Below are 21,007 nucleotides of genomic sequence, written 5' to 3'. Positions count from 1 at the left end.
TAATGGCAAACACCTATAGCCCCTGCTACTTGAGAGGTTGAGGCCAGAGGATTGCTTGAGCCCTGTAGTTTGAGGATGCAGTAAGCTATGATCATGCTACTGCAGTCCTGCCTGGGCAACAGAGCAAGATCCCATCTCAAAAAAAAAAAAAAAAAAAAAAAACAACAAACAAAATTCAAATGAAGGCCATATGTATTGGCTTTCCATGTTATCTACCTTAGTACTCCTTTGAACTGCACAAAGAAAGCCCGTTGAAAATTCAGAAAGTGATTTAAGAATATGCCATATCCACAAGAGGTCCTCGGTGTGGCTGGGTGCTCACCAGGTTTTTAAGTAGGAGTCTTGTCTGCACCTTGCCGGGAGTTTGTACCTTGATGGCGTTCTGGCATGGAAACCACTATGCTGTCATTTTCCCTGCTCTGAATCAGTTCTAAATCCTTATGCGTTCCTGCGTTTTGTCAGATAGGAGCCTTCTGGTGTCAGGGTGTTTTGTTTTGTCTTTTTGAGACAGTCTTGCTCTGTTGCCCGGGCAGGAGTGCAGAGGCACGGTCTCAGCTCACTGTAACCTCTACCTCCTGGGTTCACTTGATTCTTACATCTCAGCTTCCTGAGTAGCTGGGACTACAGGTGTGTGCCACCATGCCCGGCTAATTTTTGTATTTGTAGTAGAAACGGGGTTTTGTTATGTTGGCAGGCTGGTCTTGAACTCCTGGCCTCAAGTGATTCACCTGCCTTAGCCTCCCAAAGTGCTAGGATTACAAGTATGAGCCACCATGCCTGACCTAGGATTTTTTATTTTTGTTTTACCATCTTGACTTTCAGAAAGGAAGCTAACCCATGGTTTCACAGTTCAGGTAGAATTTATGTAACGTTATCCTTTCATTATACCCTAAACTTTAAAGTTGAAACTGGAACATGGCATAAATTATCTCACTTAACCACTAAATATAAGTTGTGTGTGTATTCTTCTTTCTCGCAGATATTCAGAGATGCAAGATTTTTGCATTTGTTTTTTTTAATCTGTGATATAGCACAGATGAAAGCTGAAGCTCGTTAATTCTTGCTTAAAGTCTTCAAAGATGGACTTTTAAAAATACTCATTTCCTGGTTGCTTTTAAATATCCTTTTCCCCCTCATTAGTAAGCGAACTGGTAACTCTGTGTCTTCCCTCCAATGGCATGAGAAAGTCCTTTGTTTAGAAGAATGTGCCTTGAATTTCAATAACCTTAACCACTTTAAATCCTAGCTTTACACTCTTAAGTGCTGGAATTGTAACTTTCCCATCATGGCGTTGCTGGGCAGGACAGTGAGGTGGGAGGGGAGCTTGCTTTGGAAAGGAAGGCACGCTTGGTCAGAGGCAGGTGTTCATGTCACCAGTTGATCCTGGGAAGGATAGAACCTTTCCCTGAGATGAATTCTCTGAATGTCAGCCAGAAATCAGATGATAAATTTGCATAAATTCGGTATTCATTTCAGTTCAGAGGCCTTTCACCTGTGGCATGTAGATTCTAAAGGGGCCTGGGGTTGAGTTTCAAGAATCACTGAACTGTTCCAGCTCTGCCCCCCTCCAAAATTGTGTATAAAATTGGGAGTCTGTGCACTTTTTTTGGGAGGGGGGAGTGTTTTCATCGGATGCAAAGGTGCCTTGATCCAAAAGAGGTCAGGAACCTTTCCTTTCTCCTGGTGGAGCTCCCCTTCCCTCTCTCACGTAGTGGTTGGCCTGGCCTGCACTGTGAGGCCATACTCAAGCCGCCACCCTGTAGGAGCTTTCTGTGGATTAAATGATGGAATCTTTTGGCACTCTCAGGACCTGAGGGCCTCTGTGATTCCCATTTTACAGATGAAGAAACTGAAAAACAAAGAGGCTAAGGGCCCTGACCAAGGGCAGACAACTAATCACACACACACGCACACGCATACACACACACACCCCTGAAGCTGGATGGAAAAAATAAACTGTCAGACTCAGGAGCTGGTGCAAGAATTTTCATGACGTAAAGTTTTGCAGCGTTTACTTCATTGTCCTGTGGATAATGGTGAGATGTGTGCTCCAAAGGCTCGAGAGATGGCCAGTGATGAAAGACAAGCATCAAAAAGAAGGATGCAACACAGACTTCTGCAAAAATGGAGTAAGAAGTCTATTGGCAAGTCCTTGCCTTGCGTGCTCAGTTTGTGAAAAGTGGACAGTCGTGCGCAGCATGAGAAGTAGGTGGCCGTGCCAGGGAACAGGAGACGGCGTCCTCTTCCAAAAAGCTGGAAGAGACGTTGTCGTTCTGGTGTGCTGGGTTGTTTTTTTTGTTTTGTTTTGTTTTTTTGAGGAATTTTCTTTTCGTTTGGATTCCAGTTACACATGCCAAGTACTTGTGTTATTTCAGGCTTATATTAATGAAAACATTGCCAATTACTCCCGCATTTACTTTCCCAAGGAATAACCGCGGAGAGCATGCTGATCAGGCAGCCTGGGGGTGTGCGGCTCATGTGGAATAAATCTTGGGGTTTAATTCTTCCCCCTGGCATCTTGTACAGCGAGAAGGGAGTAAGCTTACGCCTGGCACTAAATTTAGCCTTCTCCACCCTCAGACGGGCTTGTCTTGTGCAGAAGCCCAGCTTTGAACTGATGTTTTCTTCCCAGCACATTTACAAGGTGCTGAACTGGAGTAGCTGCTGGCGCTGTCTGTGACTCTTCTGGGTTTTTGAATGACATTTCAAAGATCACTCTGCGGTCTCTATTGATGGCTGATTTTCACTTTGAGACTTAAATCAAGCAGTGTTTATTAACCCCAAATGAATTAACTGTGTTAAAAGTTTGCAGTATCGTTTTTTCCAAGTCCGCCTTCAGGGAAAAACATAGTAGCTACATCTGGATGGTATGTTTTTAAGTGAATCACTAGCAATGGATCTGATTTAAAATATCCAAGGCTACAATAATAATTATACACAAAAGAAACAGGTTGTATTCTCAGATTGTTAGGTTTTTAAAGTTTTTGTCACATACTACAGATAGGCTTTTTATTAAGAATAAGAAATTGAAAACATTTGGTATAATTAAAAGCAAGTCAAAGCACTAACAAATCCTTTTCTGATAAAAATCTGAGCACTAAGAAGTTCCTAGCGCATCCATTCTGAGTTTAGGAACCCAAGAATTAGGGAGGTTGTGTGACTTGCATAATGTTACCCAGCTGTGGATTCAGACTGGGACCAGCATCCAGGTCTCTGGGTCCTTTGCTGATCTTGTAAATTGCTACCCAATCATGGCTTTGATAGGTGGAACCGAGTAGCACAGAGGGAACTGAGCCAAGAGGTGACTCTCCAGCATCGTGTATCAGCTGGGGTCCAGCAAACCTGAGCAGAGGGCCCCTGCCCCTCCCCCAGGTCACTGTCCTTCCGTGGGAGACAGTCCATCTCAAATGCTGCCCAGTACAACCCAGCCAAAGAGATGAAGCTGTTGGATGACGCAGTGATAATAGCTGTTAACATTGCAGGTTATTGCAGCTTTGTTACATGTCCGGCACTCCCGTGCACACATCATCCCGTTTAACTTCATGCTTATAGTGCCCCTGAGCATTATGAGCATGAGCAGGTGTCCTTATCCCCTCTTCAATGATGAGGAAACAGGTTTCACAGGGCTTACCATGTAACACAGTGTGCCTGGCACACAGTGGGGCCCTGGAAATCTATGTTGAGTAAATAAAGGTAGGCAGTGTACTTGAAGGAATGTAGCTACCCATATGGATTTGAGCACAGCTGTGTCTGCCTCTTCAGCCCAAAGACCCTCCTATGAATTTTTAGCCACCTCTTTCCCTACAAAAGTTCACCAAAAGAGAGAAATATTCCCTGTTCCTCTAAAACCCTAGGTTCTTGGCCAAACCCTTTGGCCCTACCTTGAATACCTGTGCATAGGGACTGTGTTTGCCATTTAGGAGACAAACCATTAGGGGGCTCTGCAGGACTGTGTAGAAATATGGAGTACCCATCATGGGTGCATCTAAGACGAATTCGAGTCCTGCAGCTTACCGTCAAACTCTCTTCCCCATGTAGTAGCTATGTGACCTGTTTCCTCAGCTGTCAGAACAGTAATATTGACCTTGTTCAGTTACTGTTAGGGGCCAGACAGAGCTCAATAAAGGGTAACTGTTGGCTGGTGTTATTGTAATCATTAATACTGGTCTTTTTAGCTGCCCTGGGGCATGCTGACCACAATGGCTTCCCTTCAGTACTGAGGTAGATTTGCATATTTTATCACAGAAGTCAAATGTGCTTATTGTGTAATTTTCAAAGAGATAAAGTAAAATCCCCTATAATCCTCTTTCCATATTACAGTTGACAGTTCGGGTGTTATATTCCAAGTTTTTCACTGTGTATATATAAAAATACACATGCAAACATTTTGTTGTTTTTATGAGACCATGCATCTACAACTCGGCTTTGTTTTTGCCCCACTTACTAGTGTGCCATGGTCATTGTTCTGCCTCAGGGTGAGCAGCTCTTCCTTTCCACTTAATGACTTTGTGGTTCACTGTCTGGTGCGCTTGGCATTTCATGCCATGATTTTAGCTCCATCCCTGCAGGGTCCTGCTGGCCGCTCCATGACCCTGGCTGTAGAGTGCCCGAGAGAATGGGTTTCTGTGAACATTGGGTTTCTTCCTTTCCTCCTCATTATCTATCCAGTACTCCCTGCCTCTTCGGTCCAGTTGCTCTGTGTACGGTGCATGCAAATCGGCTGTGACAAGGCCAGAAAGGAATGGTGTGAGCTCCATGGGTCAGGGGGTTAAGTGACTTCATTAGGGTCCCAGGCAGCTCTGGGCAGCTCAGGGAGGGAACTCCAAGAGTGTGGCCCCAACCAGACTTGCACTCTGCTCCTCTCTCCGTTCCATTCCTCTCTTTGCTGACACATCTCTGATCTCTCCCACTTTGAGCTGTCATCTCCCGTCTCTCCCACTTCCCACCCCTGCCCTTGACCTGTGCTGCCTCTCTCCCTCCCTGTTGCCCTGTAAGGATGCAACTCAGGAAAAGTGCCTGGATTCCAGTGGTGTAGCTCTGTTAATAGAGTGTCCGGAATGTCGATAAAACAGGTAAGGTTGTGTCCATGCCGTTGTTTCTGTATGTTTTGTATTGGGAGCAGGTGGAGCTGGAAAATGAAGACACGTCCTCTGCCAGTGTTTACTGCAAACAGTTTCCTGTATTTGACTGTGATATTTTAAGCTTGATTACCTCCCCCGGTTGATATGTTGCCTCTGTAAATTCAGCTGGCATCTCTTGGCTTCATCGTACTGTGGCTCAAAATATACACTTCTGGGCGATACAGTTGACCTAAAATAAGCACAGAAAGCCTATTAATCGCTGCAGAGTTGGGAAATGAGATGAGCTGTCAGTGCTCAGACTCACTGTTAACGGGGCTGTGTTATTTGCGGGAAGCCGTGTGAATGCTAACGTGTTGTTTCTGCTCTGTTCCCTCACGCCTTCCCGGATTCAGAGAGAGGTAACCGGCCGATTTTCACTTCTCCCCGCTTTGTGGTGTCTTAACGTGTCTGGCAAAGCTCACTTGCTTTCTTCATGTCGCATTGCCATCCTCACAACCATCCTTGTCTTTGAAAGGCAGAACTTTTGTTTTGTTTGGTTTCATTTCGCCTTTTATCACCAGCATTTAAAACCGAGTCTGGAATTGCGTCTGCGTCCCTCATCCTCTACTGTGTTTGACCCTGGTTGTAGAAGGTGATGGGCTGAGTGATTAAGTCTAACACCAATGTGGTCAGTCTTACTAACGACTGAGAAAAATCTCATCAGCATGACAGGGAGTGAATGTGATGGAAATAGGATATGTACCATATTGTAGAAGGAGGCTTTTCATGCTTCTGGAAAAATCACATGGCCAGGTGTGGTGGCTCACACCTGTAATCCCAACACTTTGGGAGGCCGAGGTGGGTGGATCACTGGAGGTCAGGAGTTCAAGACCAGCCTGGCCAACATGGTGAAATCTCATCTCTACTAAGAATACAAAAAATCAGCTAGGCATGGTGGTGGGCACCTGTGATCCCAGCTACTTGGGAGGCTGAGGCAGGAGAATCACTTGAACCTGGGAGGCGGTGGTTGCAGTGAACCAAAATGGCACCACTGCACTCCAGCCTGGGCAACAGAGAGATACCCTGTCTCAAAGAAAATAAATAAATGAAAAGAAAAGAAAAATTAATATTAGTGCTTATGTTACATATTCTCTAGAATTTGATTGGTAAGGGTTGGCACTAGGCTACTAGCCTAGCCAGAAGCACTGATTCAGTTTCAGTGTCAGTTATTAGCCAAAATATATGGTCCTCCCTCCCCACCACAAGAAGGGTAGAACCACGGAAAAGATGAAACGAAAGCCTCAGTTGTGTTTTTCCAGTGTTCTGCGTGTCCGCCTGCCCATTTGATTGATTGGGGACTTTAAACTCCACGATTCCATAACTACCACTTAATAAAAACTACACTTTTAATGGAAGAAGGGAATTTTGAGATTTTTCTCCTTGAAAGAATGATGATTGTTCCTGCTGGGCAAAGTGGAGAGACAGGAAGGTAGATCTCCTCGTTGTGTCAGAGTTGGTCTCATGTAACCTCCCTGCCTGGTTGGGAGCTGGAAGTGATGAGTCCTCAGCCAGTATTTCCTGCCACACTGGTGGTGTGACTGCCCCCTGCTGGTGACTGTTTTCCTCAGTGATGTGCTGCTGTCATTGCCCAGTGGTTAAGAGGGAGAGAGACAGCATAGATTGGGCGGTGACACCTCCACGGCTGGTCTTCCAGAGAGTGTGATTAAGAAAATTTGCCAACTTCACTGACTTTTTAAATCACTTTGAGGAGACCCTGGCGGGGGGAGGTGGTGGAAGATTCTGGAGGCTGAGGGCTGTGCGTGTGGATGTGAGCTCCTTCATGTAAAATAACAGCCAGTCCCATCAGAGTCAATGGTGAAGATATTTTCAGGTGTTTGCTAGTTCCTATCCTCCTTGTTTATGTGAGTGTCCTTGCTGGGAAGCAGTTGCTGTGAATATTAACAGCAGGACTCTGTTGTAGAGAGGGCTACAGATTCTAGTTTGCCCAAGCCACCTCAATGATTGCAGGTGGTAGAATTTCAGATCTCTGTTTACACACTCTGTGTCTCATGAACGTGCCTGGTGAAGAATTCTCTGCCAAGCCTGTGTGTTTACCCAGGTGACGAGTACCTGGGATGCTCCTTTCAGAGCCTAAAAATCTTAGCATCTTTTTAAGCTTGCAAAGAAGGAGAAAGTAAGTTACGGTTACCAAGCAAGAGCCTGAACTTTGTGAAATTAGTGATGTGTGCATATGATACATGTGACATTGGGTTAAAAAGAACAGAAAACCAAAGTCTTCCGTGTGTGTGTGTTGTGGGGGGGTCATTCTGGATTGACCATCTAGAAAGATGAAGTTTCTCATGTACTTTCGCTTCCCAGTTCCTCCCACTCTCAGAACAAGATTTTCAAAGTGCAGTCAGAAAATCAAAGCATCCAGTCTTGAAAACAGGACTCATTCTTCCTCCAGACCTTGTACAGACTGTCAACCCACATTTTTGTGTAGCCCAGGAACCCTATAATTTCACTGTTCTCATGTGGGCTTACCTTTTGAATTCTATTTTTTATCTCATGCTGGGCCCTGCACAGGTGAAACAAAGAAGAGAGAAAGCCCTTTGTCCTAAAGTGCCAGAAGTGCAATGTTTGGATCCAATCCCTTTGCTGCTGTCTTATCCTTATTTGTGGATGGCACCTGCCCTTTGCAATAGCATCAATAGCAAGATAAGCTGGGAGGAAATGGTCATTGGGTATATGTTAGCAAGTCTTAGTATTATTCATATGAGTGCAAATATTTATTAAAAACACCCCTCGTGGGGCCAGGCTTATGCCTGTAATCCCAGCACTTTGGGAGGCCGAGGCGGGCGGATCACTTCAGGTCAGGAATTTGAGACCACCCTGGCCAACATGGTGAAGCCCCGTCTCTACTAAAAATACAAAAATTAGCCAGGTATGGTGTCACACGCCTGTAATCCTAGCTACTCGGGAGGCTGAGGCAGGAGAATTTCTTGAACCTGGGAGGCAGAGGTTGCAGTGAGCCGAGATGGCACCACTGCACTCCAGCCTGAGCAACAGAGCAAGACTCCATCTCAAAAGAAAAAAGAAAAATCCCTCATGGATAAGGTGACAGTATTTCAAAGTGGGCTTTTTGTTTGACTTCTTTTTCCTCATTTATAATATGGTACCTACAATTTATTGAATGCCTATCGTGTGCCAGCCTTCACAAATTCCCCTGAATAAAACATGCCATGTATTTGACCTGAGCAAATGTGATTGATGTGAAAGATGTTATCAAATTGTGGATACTTGGTAAGGAATCCCAGCAGCAGAGAACTGGTGAGAGATTGTGTGTAATGTGAATCTAACAGAAAAGGACAGGCGAGTTCCTGCCAGTTACATGGGCTCTCGTGCAGCTGACAAGGTCAGCTTGTTCTGTGCCACTCCAGAAGGCGAAACTGGATCCTACAAGCAGAAGTTACAGGGAGGCAAGGTTCTGTTCATCATTTAGAAAAAATATATTTTGAGCCAGGTGTGGTGGCAAGTGTCTGTAGTCCCAGCTACTTGGAAGGCTGAGACGGGAGGATCACTTGAGTCCAGGAGGTCGAGGCTACAATGAGCTGTGATTGCACCACTGCACTCCAGCCTGGCCAACAGAGTGAGACCCTGTCTTGAAATAATAAAATGAAAAATAATATATAAAAATGTTTTAAGAAGACATATATATATTATTCACTGGAGCTTTCCACCAACAGAACAGGCTGATTTATTAAAGAAACGAGATGTCCTATCATGGAAATACTCTAGGTAGGTACCATCTGCTGGTGGTGCTGCTGTAAAAGGGACTTTGAAAAGTTAGCCTGAGTCACAGCTAAGGGGTCTGTAGATGCCTTTTTGAAGAGAGGTAAACACATAAGCAAATTCCACTTACACTAAGAGAGTTGCAAAGGAGAGATTTAGGGAGAGAATAAGTAGTTCTGGCTATTTTTTAAAATAGAGTCTGCTTTTGCCAGGCATGTTGGCTCATGCCTGTAATCCCAGCACTTTGGGAGGCTGAGGTGGGCAGATCACTTGAGGCCAGGAGTTCAAGACCAGCCTGCCCAATGTGGTGAAACTCCATCTCTACTAAAAATACAAAAATTGGCCAGGCATGTGGCTCATGCCTGTAATCCCAGCACTTTAGGAGGCTGAGGCAGGCAGACCATGAGGTCAGGAGATTGAGACCATCCTGGCTAATATGGTGAAACCCCATCTCTACTAAAAATACTAAAAATTAGCTGAATGTGGTGGCACACGCCTATAGTCCCAGCTACTTGGGATTCTGAGGCAGGAAAATTGCTTGAACCTTTGAGACGGAGGTTGCAGTGAGCTGAGATTGCACCACTGCACTGCAGCCTGAGCGACAGAGTGAGACTCCGTCTAAAAAAAAAAAAAAAATTAGCCATGTGTGGTGGTGCACACCTGTAATCCCAGCTACTCAAGAGGCTGAGGCATGAGAATCACTTGAACCCAGGAGGTGGAGGTTGCAGTGAGCCAAGATCATGCCACTGCACTCCAGCCTGGGTGACACAGCAAGAATCTGTCTCAAAATAATAATAATAATAATAATAATAATAATAATAAATAGAGCCCGCTTGAATAAAGAAGCATTTATTCATTCATTGCATAAAGATGGATTAAGATCCCACTGCGTGATTAGAATGCTATTTAACTGAGAATATATAAAAGCAATCTTTGGTCCTTTTTATTTTTTTAATTAGGAAATTTGAGGCTGTCAGATAAGATGTATTAACACTGTCATTTTTCTACAGCAAAACTCTAGCCTGGTCCTCTGGGGGAGTGATTAATTACTGAGGAGGACAGCAAAAAAGACAGTAACGAAAAGAGTTGGAAACACCAGGGCTCAGTAAGCAGGTGGCAACAGGGACTTGATTCCTGGTACTAGCTTCTGTCACCATTTAAAGAACAGACACAAGAAACTATAGCTCTAAGCCTTCCACTTCCTGGCTTAGAAAAGAAAATGCAATGATTCTCATGACTGCAGGCATTAAATGGAGTGGGACTCCGTGTATGGGGAGCGGATGGCTCCTGGACCAGCCTTGTAAATGGCGAGGGAATGGCACGAGTTGGAGCAGAGGGCAGAAGTGGGTCTTGCTGCCAGGTGTCAGACAGATCGTGGCTGATGATTGCAGGTGGTAGAATTTCAGATAATCACAGGTTCCTGGGAATCTAGAAGCTGTTGGAAAAACTGGGAGCCATGTTCTTTCTGGCCCTCGGAGATCTTTTGGACCAGCTGTGTGGTTTTACAGACGAGATGCTGAAGCCTGGAGCCTGCGTGGCTGTGTGAGGCCCCCGGTTAATGAGTACGGCTCCCATCCCGTCTGAGATGGGACCCTCCTTGTGTTCTGGAAGCCGGGAGTGCTAACGGAAGGAGAGCCCTCAAGGGCTCCCCACCTGAAGGCGCCTCAAAGGTGCCTGCAGTGGACCAGCCAGCCCCCGTGTCCCATGCAGCAATGGAGCTGGCTACGGACCCTGCCTGCTTGACTGCCTGACGCCTGATGGCCATGTGGCACCCGGCACACTCTTTCCTCCCCAGCTCACATGCTCAGGCTGAGCTGATCGCACCAGTGTAAGTTTGCACAGTTTGTCAGGAACACTCTGAGTGTGGAGGTGTGTTTACTATAAAGCAATTTCTTATCCCCCTCAAAATACAAGAAAATCTAGGAAATATTATGTTGCTCTTACATATAACAGTAGTGGCTTTTAGCATCATAACACTGGGATTGGAGAAAAAACCCAGCTGTATAAAAAACTAATTGGTGACATTCTGATCACTGTGGAAGCCAGCTGGTGGGACATAGAATTTGTTTACTATCTTCTCTATTTTCATGTGTGTTTGGAAAGTTCCAGAAGGAGAAGAGTAAAAAACAGAAAGGAGAGAGAGAGAGATGAACTCTGTTCTTTTAACTCCTGTACTCCTCAGGCTGTGGCCCCAAACTCCTTCTCCCAGGAAAGGGTCCAGGAGGCCAAGGTCACCGCAGACCTACCTGTGGCTGAGACCACCTGGCCTGTCTCCCACTGTTCTGGAAAACTCTCTACCCCTTTCCCTCAACCCCCATTCTTTGATGTCTTTGGGACCAGCCTCTCCTGGGCTTTTCCTGCCCTCTTCCCCAGCAATTTTTTCTCCACCTTCTCATTGGACCTCCTGCCTCAACAAGGCCTCTAAATGTCTTTCCTGGTCGCCAGGCCTTGGTTTGACATGTTTTTTGTTTGTTTGTTTTTGAGATGGAGTCTTACTCTGTTTGCCTAGTCAGGAGTGCAGTGGTATGATCTCAGCCCACTGCAACCTCCATCTCCTGAGTTCAAGCGATTCTCACGCCTCAGCCTCCCAAGTAGCTGGGATTACAGGTGCGTGCCACCACACCCGCCTAATTTTTGTATTTTCTTTTTTTTTTGAGACGGAGTCTCGCTCTGTCACCCAGGCTGGAGTGCAGTGGCCGGATCTCAGCTCACTGCAAGCTCTGCCTCCCGGGTTCACGCCATTCTCCTGCCTCAGCCTCCCGAGTAGCTGGGACTACAGGCGCCTGCCACCTCGCCCGGCTAAGTTTTTTTTTGTATTTTTTAGTAGAGACGGGGTTTCACTGTGTTAGCCAGGATAGTCTCGATCTCCTGACCTCGTGATCCGCCCGTCTCGGCCTCCCAAAGTGCTGGGATTACAGGCTTGAGCCACCGCGCCCGGCCTAATTTTTGTATTTTCAATAGAGACGGTGTTTTGCCATGTTGGCTAGGCTGGTCTTGAACTCCTGACCTCAAGGGACCCACCTGCCTTGGCCTCCGAAAGTGCTGAGATTACAGGCATGAGCCACCGCGCCCAGCCAGCTTTGTCTTTTCATGCTCCACACTCTCACCTGCTCCCCTGACTTTACCCAACTCCCAGATCCATGTCTCCTGCCCAGGCCGCAGGCCTCAGCGCAGGGTCCCAGCACCCACCTGCTTCGTGGGCCTTGTCACCTGGTGCTCCTCAAGCACAAGCACCCCACACATCATGTCCACTCTGGAGCTCATCAGCTTCCTGCACCAAACCGGCCCTCCTTTCCTCCCCCACTCCAGTGATGGGGTGCTTAGCTATCCTAGCAGGGACCTCAGAGTTATTCTTAATCCTCTCCCTCATCCACATCTCTCACACATCTGCCACTCCTGCCAGCCATCCTTCCAACACCTCTTCCATCTATCTCCTCTGCCCCGTTCTCACAGATGCTGATTTAGCCTGCACTTTCCTCATCCCCCTGTGCTGGACCACCGCAGTGGCCCCCAGCAGTCTCCTTCCCTTGGCTGGCTTTGTCCCAGCAAACAAATCACATGGGGTCACCTGTAATATTGCAAGACTGGGATGGCTCACAGTAAGGGTCAGTCCTGGCAAGACACGAGGCACTTTGCAAACTGAGTACAGACTCCTGCATAGCACCCCTGCAGCTGCACCTGGGCCTCACCACAGTGCCTGGGGCACACACATAGGACAGCCAGGAGGTCTCCCAAACACTCGGGGGGCCTTTTGACCTCCCTGCCTTTGCTCATACCTGTTTCAATGTTCTTTGAACCGTCTGCTGCCTTCTTACCGTGATGAGGTCCTTCTTACACTTAAAGCAGCAGCTCAAACCTCTCTACCCATCTGTAACATTAGACGGGCTTGCAAGGCTGGAACCTCAGCTGTTTGAATTTGCCTCGCTGGTGCCTGATACATAATACCAGCTAGAAGGTACTTGTAGAAGTGAACTGATTTTTTTTTTTTTGAGACAGAGTCTTGCTCTGTCACCCAGGCTGGAGTGCAGTGGCGCAATCTCGGCTCACTGCAACCTCCACCTCCCAGGTTCAAGCGATTCTCCTGCCTCAGCCTCCCCAGTAGCTGGGACTATAGGCACCTGCCAACACACCCAGCTAAGTTTTTGTATTTTTAGTAGAGATGGGGTTTCACCGTGTCATCCAGATTAGTCTCAATTTCCTGACCTCGTGATCCGCCCACCTTGGCCTCCCAAAGTGCTGGGATTACAGGTGTGAGCCACCGCGCCCAGCCTTTAATGAACTGAAAATTTTTAAAAATATCAGTCTTGAATACCACACCATAAAATCCAAATGGCAGCTGCATTCATTTCCTATTGTTGCTGTAACAAATGACCACAAACCGAGTGGCTTAAAGCCACACCACTTGATTCTTTTCCAGTTCTGGAGGTCAGAAGTGTCAAATCCCGGTGTTGGCTGGGCTGTGTTTCATCCAGGGGCTCTCGGGGAGAATCCATTTTCTTGCCTTTTCCAGCTTCTCGAGGCTGCCTGCATTCCTTGGCCCCTGCCTCCTGTTCTTTCCCTTGGGAAGAAAGTGCCTCCCGCCTTCCCTTGTGAATTTGCGGGCCCACCCAGGTAGTCCAGGATAACATCCCCATCTCGGGATCCTTCGTTGATCACATCCGCCAAGCCCCTGCTGACATGTAAGGGAATACAGCCACAGGTTCCGGGGATGCGGGGAGGGGTCACGACTCTCCCGCACCAGCCCTTTTCAGAAGTCAGGTGCCGAAAAGGCAGGCTTTTCACACAGGCAAGTGATGCTTGGATTTCATCTTAAATCAATGAAATTCGATCACTTGTATATTTCATTGTCCACAGACGAAGTCGTTCCACCGGTCTGTGCTCTAGGCCTGAAAGAAAGGCCTCACTGCCTCTTACAGATGTCAGCTGTTTTAGGATGACTCGGGATATGTTACATGAGAGTGAAATGGGAAATGCACAAATCTCTTGACCTCCACAATGAGAAGATACCTCTTTTATCCTGGGAAGTGATGAAGTCTCGAGGGAGTTAGTTACCGGACTCACCCACCATCATGGACTGACAACTTGCTGCCTCCCTAATCTATTAGCCTCTACCTGGGAGGAAACAACAAAAGATAAGGCTGTAAAAAAAAAAAAATTGTGAGAATTCCTCCCAAAAATGCCTGAGGCTGCCGAGTTTCTCCCTGGGGAAGCTGTGGGTTCCAGATGGTTGCCCTTAAGGCAGCAGTCACCTTCCTCTGTGCCAGAGGAAAATAAAGATTAATAATCATACTTTTTTAAAGTTAAGCCTAAAAAGGCTGCCTGTGGAAGAACCGAGGCACAGAGGGCACAAAGCCGAAGTTCGATAGGAATAATCGATTGCTTATTGACCGGGGTCTGTTCATCCGCCCTGTCGGTAACCTTGGGATGTTGCACTCTGGGGCCTGCCAGCCACTGTGGAGAGGCTGATGGATCTTGGAAGCTTCTATCAGACAATGTCAGAGTCGGGGAGGGACTTGGAAATCATGTTTTTCAACCCCTTCACTTAAAGATGAGGTCCAATTCCACGCCCAGGGTTGTATAGCTAAGTGAAAGCAGGGCTGAGACTCGAATGTGGGTGGCCAGAATCTCATTGCCTGGCCCCTCTGGCTGGTGCTGTCACTTAGAAGACAGACACAGGTGACACCTGTAACAGTAACTACAAAAGATATAACGACCTCTTCTTCTTTGTAGCACAGAATGTAAATACCGTGGGCATTCAGATACAAGCAGGGTCCTGGGGTCAGAGGACCAGGTGGACCGCGGAGCTGGGCCCGACTGAGTAGACGGGCATGCACTGGACAGTTTGGGGAGGGCCACTGGCCACCACATGAGGGGAGACAGCACTGCAAGCAGACATGAGACCCACCTCTTCTGGAGCAGTGGGGAGTGCCGCGCAGTGGGAGGAACATGCTGGAAAGTTGGTGGGACAAATTTTGGAACTCTTAAAATCCAGCCAGAGGTTTTTGAACTTTGTGTGGTTGACCACAGGGAGCTTTGGGGAGATTTGGCAGCAGGAAGATGGCGGCTGCACGTGGAAGTTGGAAGGATTGGAGTTGTGTGCGGGAGACGTGGTGTATTTCTGAAGGACCCTCTAGGGAGGAGAACCAAAAGCAAGGCATCCCTTGAGTGTGATCTCCAAATGGGATATCTTCTGTCCATTTCTTATGTGTTGCCTTGATGGTGGTTGAGGCTGGATGGGAAGGCCGCAGGACCACAGTGTGGAGAAGACTGCTCACCCCTCAAAGTGTGGGTCCAGTGCCTTGCCCCAGCCCACCCCCAGCCCAGTCGTGGAACCCATTAGGCCTGAGCGTTGGGCTGACTTTCCCAACCGGAAGGAGGGATGTGTGCCGCAGGCCCACGCTTCCACTCAGCCCGCAAACACTTATTAGTACCAGGGATACGCCAGGCCTGGACTAGACACTGGGATGAGTTAGGCACAGTCGTCTTCATGGAGCTGCAGAGTGTTGAGGAGAAGACACACTTAGACACTTGCGGTGCCCCCGTGTATGTACTCTGTGTGCGAGGAACCTTACAGGCTCTCACCCATCTTCAGCTGAGTCCTGGCAAGGGGATGGAGATGACCTGAGCACAGGCAGGGAGGCAAGGAGCGGCTTAGAATGGCTGCATGGTGGGGGGGCTGGAAATGGAGGGATGGATGCCAGAAATTTCCAGGAGGTGAAACAGGACGAATGTGGGGACTGGGTGTGGCACATGAGGCGGGGGAGTCCGGTTCTAGCATGGAGGACACTGAGCTAGAACGTGAGGAAGCAGGAGGAGGTTGGGAGGAGAAATGTTGAGGTCATGTGTGGACAGCCCGTGGTTAAAGCGTCATGGGGCAGCCAGGTGAGGTGCCGCTGAGCTGGAGCCTGGGCTTAGGGAGTCCCACTGCAGGGCTACCTGGGGCATGGTGAGGTGAGGTTGTGAGGCAGGGTTTTCCGGCCGGACCTTCACGATGGCCAGTTGCCTGCCATTGTAAATCCCTGTCCCTTCCCAAGGCTGCCAAGGCTATCTTGGGGAAAGTATCCATCATAGTCTATGAAAAGGCTGCCAGGTCTTACCTTAAGAGAAATAACTTGGGGCCGGGCACGGTGGCTCAAGCCTGTAATCCCAGCACTTTGGGAGGCCGAGACGGGCAGATCACTAGGTCAGGAGATCGAGACCATCCTGGCTAACACCGTGAAACCCCGTCTCTGCTAAAAGATACAAAAAACTAGCCGGGCGAGGTGGTGGGCGCCTGTAGTCCCAGCTACTCAAGAGGCTGAGGCAGGAGAATGGCGTGAACCCGGGAGGCGGAGCTTGCAGTGAGCTGAGATCCGGCCACTGCACTCCAGCCTGGGCGACAGCGAGACTCCGTCTCAAAAAAAAAAAAAAAAAAAGAGAGAGAGAAATAACTTAAAAATTCCTCTGTAGTTATATCTCCAGACAGTATCCTGGCCTAGCATCAGATGCAAATAAATCACTGTGATCCATTCCCGGATGGGTAAAGCTGGGTTTTTATGTGTGTGTGCGCGCGCGCGCGTGTGTGTGTGTATATAACATATATAAACATATATATCATATATAAAACATATATATAAAACCTATATATCATATATATAACGTGTGTGTATATATATGTAAAAACACTTTCATCTTTGAACCGCTGTCCTCCAATGTTAACATTAAGAAATATAGTCGTATCGCATGGTGGTTTTGAATCCAAGTGATGTCACAGTCAGTATCCTTTTTATCAGTAGAACAAACGCAAACACCCGTCAGCGGCATGCTCACTGAGGTGTCTGAGCAAGCGGTAAATAATGCGCCGTCGCTCTGAGATCTGGAGTCTGAGACGTGTTTAACACAATCAAAGGCCTTTGATAGGACTGCTAGTCCATGGTGTCTGTGTTCTGACTCCCTGTGATTGCCCTTCAGCTGTCTCAGTCAGCCGTGGGCTGGCCCATTGTCTGTACACATGTGTATACATCAGCACCTATTGTCTGTGCACATGTGTATATATCAGCGCCTATTGTCTGTGCACATGTGTATACATCAGCGCCTATTGTTCGCACCACGGTCCGTGTCATTATATCATCATGCGATTCATGCGTTCCTCAAGCCTTTGTATTCTCTAATCATAACATGGTGTTACACTAGACAGAAGGGTTCTGTGAAATTCAGTGTGCACTAAGGGTTGTTAGAGATTCCAAGAGTTCAACAGACTGGGTTTTGAAGTTATTGTAGGTTTTTTTTTTCAGAGGGAGTTTCGCCCTTGTCACTCAGGCTGGAGTGCAGTGGCACAGTCTCAGCTCACCGGAACCTCTGCCTCCCGGGTTGTTCAAGCGATTCTCCTGCCTCAGCCTCCCAAATAGCTGGGATTACAGGCGCCCATCACCATGCCCAGCTAATTTTTGTTTGTTTTGTTTTGTTTTTTTGAGACAGAGTCTTGCTCAGTCGCCCAGGCTAGAGTGCAGTGGCCCGATCTCGGCTCACTGCAAGCTCTGCCTCCCGGGTTCACGCCATTCTCCTCCCTCAGCCTCCCGAGTAGCTGGGACTACAGGTGCCCACCACCACACCTGGCTAATTTTTTTGTATTTTTACTAGAGACAGGGTTTCACTGTGTTGGCGAGGCTGGTCTCGAACTCCTGACCTCAAGTGATCCACCTGCCTCAGCCTCCCAGTGCTGGGATTACAGGCATCAGCCACCACGCACAGTCTTTTAAAAAAAATTTTTAGAGGCTAAGTCTTGCTCTGTTGACTAGTCTAGAGCACAGTGGTACGATCATAGCTCACTGCAACCTCAAACTCCTGGGCTCAAGCAATTCTCCCACTTCACCCTCCAGAATAGCTGGGACTACAGGTACATGCCACTGCACCTGGCCTTTTTTTTTTTTTTTTTTTTTTTTTTTTTGACAGTGGTTTCACTATGTTGCCTGGTTCAAGAGCTGGTCTCAAACTTCTGGCCTCAAACAATCATCTTACCTTGGTCTCTCAAAATGTTGGGATTACAGATGTGAGCCACTGCACGTATCCCACATTGTAGGTATTTTACTCAGAAATCAATTTCTAATTGTCATAGACCTATATGTTAGGAAGTTGTTGAAATTAAATTTTCTTTTAATCATTGCATACATTGTTTACCATTGACACGCTGGCTGCTAGCTCAGTTAACTTCATAACTAAAGTATGTGTCGGTAATCAGTTTCTCTTACTAATGTCCTGATACATTTTGCTTGCACAGGGATTTTGCTTATGTAGCAAGAGATAAAGATACAAGAATTTTGAAATGTCATGTATTTCGATGTGACACACCAGCAAAAGCCATTGCCACAAGTCTCCACGAGATCTGCTCCAAGGTGAGGCGCGTCAGGGCAGTGCGGGCCGCCTTGCTCTTTTTTTCTTACTGCATGAAGGGACGTGGAAGGGCAGGGGAGGGGGCACATCGACCTGCAGTAAGCTCAGGGAGAAGTAGGCAGACTGTTCAGCCAGAGTCGTTGAAGTGTTCTTGCTGCAGGCCAGGCATCGCTGTGAGTAGCACTCCATCTGCACAAAATGAATAGAACCGTAGTCCCTCCCGCAGCCTGGAAACATATATCTCAGGTAGGCACAACAATGACAGAGATACGTACACCCTGGAAAACAGGGAAAAGGGGTCAAGGTGAATTTTCCAGAGGCAGGGCCATCTGACCTGAGGTCAATGTGGGTAGAGAAAAAGGCTACAGGAAAGGAGGTGGCAAGAAACCATCCGGGGTTTCTGCAAATGCAGGGAACTAGGGGTTGCCGTTAACACACACGGACTTCCTGAGGACACACAGTGTCCCGTAGAAGCTCCCTGTCCAGCTGGGAGGCAAGACTGCGGTCCCTGTCTCATGTCTCATGCTAGTGAGGGTCCCGCTTCCTTAACCAGAGTCACAGAGCCTCAGAATGAGAACAAATAGTCTGGCGTCAGCAGTCCAGCCTCCGCCTCCCACAAGCATAACAGCCCCCTTGCAGACATCCCCCCACCCTCTGCCCTGCACGCCCATAGACTCCCACAGATGGAGTCTCTTACTTTTCAGGAGGAGGTTCTATTACTGCGCAGCTCCGGCTGTTACAGATTTCTTCTTTATGTTGACCCAAAATCTTCCTCTTGGAACCTCCAGGTACTGACTGGAGATCTGCCATCTGTAGCAGCAGAGAAAGGTCCCCCATTCTCTTTGCTGGCCAGCTCTTTAGACACTTAAAACCTTGCTGTGTTTCGCCATGTGTTGTGTGTTTTAGAGGCGCTGGACAAGCATCTGTCGTTGAGTCTTCTTGCCCCTGACTTCCTCCCTCTCCAGATCCCCCACCCCATCTCTGCAGCCACCTTTGGGTAGCATGGCTATTCTAGGCCCCTAACCATCGTTTTCTGGGCACACTCTTTTTGGATCCCCCAGATGAACACAGTATTCCAAAAGTGAGCGGACAGCAGACCAGGGGCCGCTCTGTCTTTTGACCTCCATCGATACACTATTGTGGTGCTCGATGTTCTTGGCAACCACATCACCCCCTGATTTCTCTTCACATGGTGGCAGCCGAACCCCCAAGACACTGACACAAGTTTCCTTCAGCCAGGCCTGTTCCATGCCCCAGACTTGCTTAATTTCTTGAATTTAAATGCAGAATTTTGCCATCCCTTCTGTTGAATGTCACCTTTCTGATTCAGGCTGACATCATAACCAAGCATCACTCCCACAATTCCTCCTTAGCTGGCAAGACCCAACCCAGGCCAGGGGTTGGCTCAGCCTGTTACCCGGCAGGAGGTGCAAGCCATGGTGCCTGAGGGAGGGACAGGGGCAGGGACAGGGAGCTGTCCCCAGCCTCAGAATGAAAGAATGCCCCAGTCTGCTGCTCTGACTCACATGATGGGGACGTGCAAGATGGACACTGGTCTTGAGATCACCACGTTCATTCCAGCCCATGTTCACATTCTTGCATTGATGAGACTGGGGTGTTGCTGCCGTTCGCAGCATTGCAGCCTGCTCCCTGGATTTCGTTTCTCATTCATTCATGCAACACATAGAATGGAATGCCATTTATGTGCCAGGTACCATCAAAGGCACTGGGGAGAGAACAATGACCAAAACAGGAAAAAAAAAAAAAAGTCCTTGCCTTTATGGAGCTTTATTGTGGCATAAAGCCCCCAGAACATGGCCTGGCACAGAATAAGTGTGCAGGAAACACTTGATTTTATTCTTGTCAGCAGCCCTCTTGCTCGCTGCCCCGGGCATGGATCTGGAGATAGGCAGAGTGGAGGTCTGTGGTGGAAATGACTTTCAATCCACTTGGAATGGAAAACTTAGTCTGGGAATGAAGATCCAAGTTACTTTTGAGGTTCACTAAAGGGTGGGCTTCTTTCAGTCCCTAAACCCACAGCACCATATGTAACTGGTGGAGAACAGGAGTATAAAGTGCTTTACTCTTAAGTAAAGCAGGCATCAGTGTCCTTTACAGAAGAGAAGCAATTTAGAGCAGTTTGAGGATAACAGCAGAAATGGCAGGTGCATTAGTCTGTTTTCACACTGCTAATAAAGACATACCAAGACTGGGTAATTTATAAAGAAAAAGAAGTTTTATGAACTCTCAGTTCCATGTGGCTGGTGAGGCCTCACAATCATGGTGGAAGGTGAAAGGCAAGTCTTACATGGCAGCAGGCAAGAGAGAATCAGAGCCAAGTGAAAGGGGAAACCCTTGATAAAACCATCAGCTCTCTGGGACTTACCACCACGAGAACAGTACAGGGGAGACTGCCCCTATGATTCAGTTATCTCCACCAGGTCCCTCCCATAACACATTGGGATTAAGGGAGCTACAATTCAAGATGAGATCTGGGTGAGGACACAGCCAAAGCATGTCATCAGGGAACATTTCTCAGCACTTACGCTGTCTGGGCCTTCCCTGTGCTTACATACCCACTTGTGATCCTCAGAACTACCGTCTGAGACAAATACTATGATCACCTCCATGTGCAGTCGAGACACTGGAGGTCAGGGCACTTGCCCAAGGTCGAGGTCACACAGCTAGTAAGTGGCAGAAGTGCAGTTTGAACCCATGTACTCTGTCTTCAAAGGGTGGCATTTGGAATCACCGGAAGAAGCCATTGCTGTGGCTGCCACTGGCCA

The 21,007-nt window shown here is 47.7% G+C and overlaps 1 protein-coding gene across 4 annotated transcripts in view; it reads left to right on the top strand.

Moving 5' to 3' along the window:
• The window catches only part of APBB2 (amyloid beta precursor protein binding family B member 2), a 411,292-nt gene that overhangs the window by 374,753 nt on the left and 15,532 nt on the right, over positions 1 to 21,007 (top strand). Inside the window, exons 12-13 of one of the 4 annotated variants that reach the window (XM_025385333.1) lie at positions 18,109 to 18,223; positions 18,926 to 19,009. In XM_025385333.1, the coding sequence (XP_025241118.1) occupies positions 18,109 to 18,223; positions 18,926 to 19,009 (199 nt within the window). Of the gene's footprint in view, positions 1 to 5,473; positions 5,480 to 18,108; positions 18,229 to 18,925; positions 19,010 to 21,007 lie in introns of those variants that run through there. The other 3 variants (XM_025385335.1, XM_025385334.1, XM_025385336.1) reach the window with 3 other exon arrangements.

This window comes from Theropithecus gelada, chromosome 5 (genome assembly GCF_003255815.1).
Source record: "Theropithecus gelada isolate Dixy chromosome 5, Tgel_1.0, whole genome shotgun sequence".
NCBI lineage: Eukaryota > Metazoa > Chordata > Mammalia > Primates > Cercopithecidae > Theropithecus > Theropithecus gelada.
The sequence above is the reverse complement of the archived record's forward strand: the minus strand, read 5'-3'. Positions and strand labels throughout refer to the sequence as shown.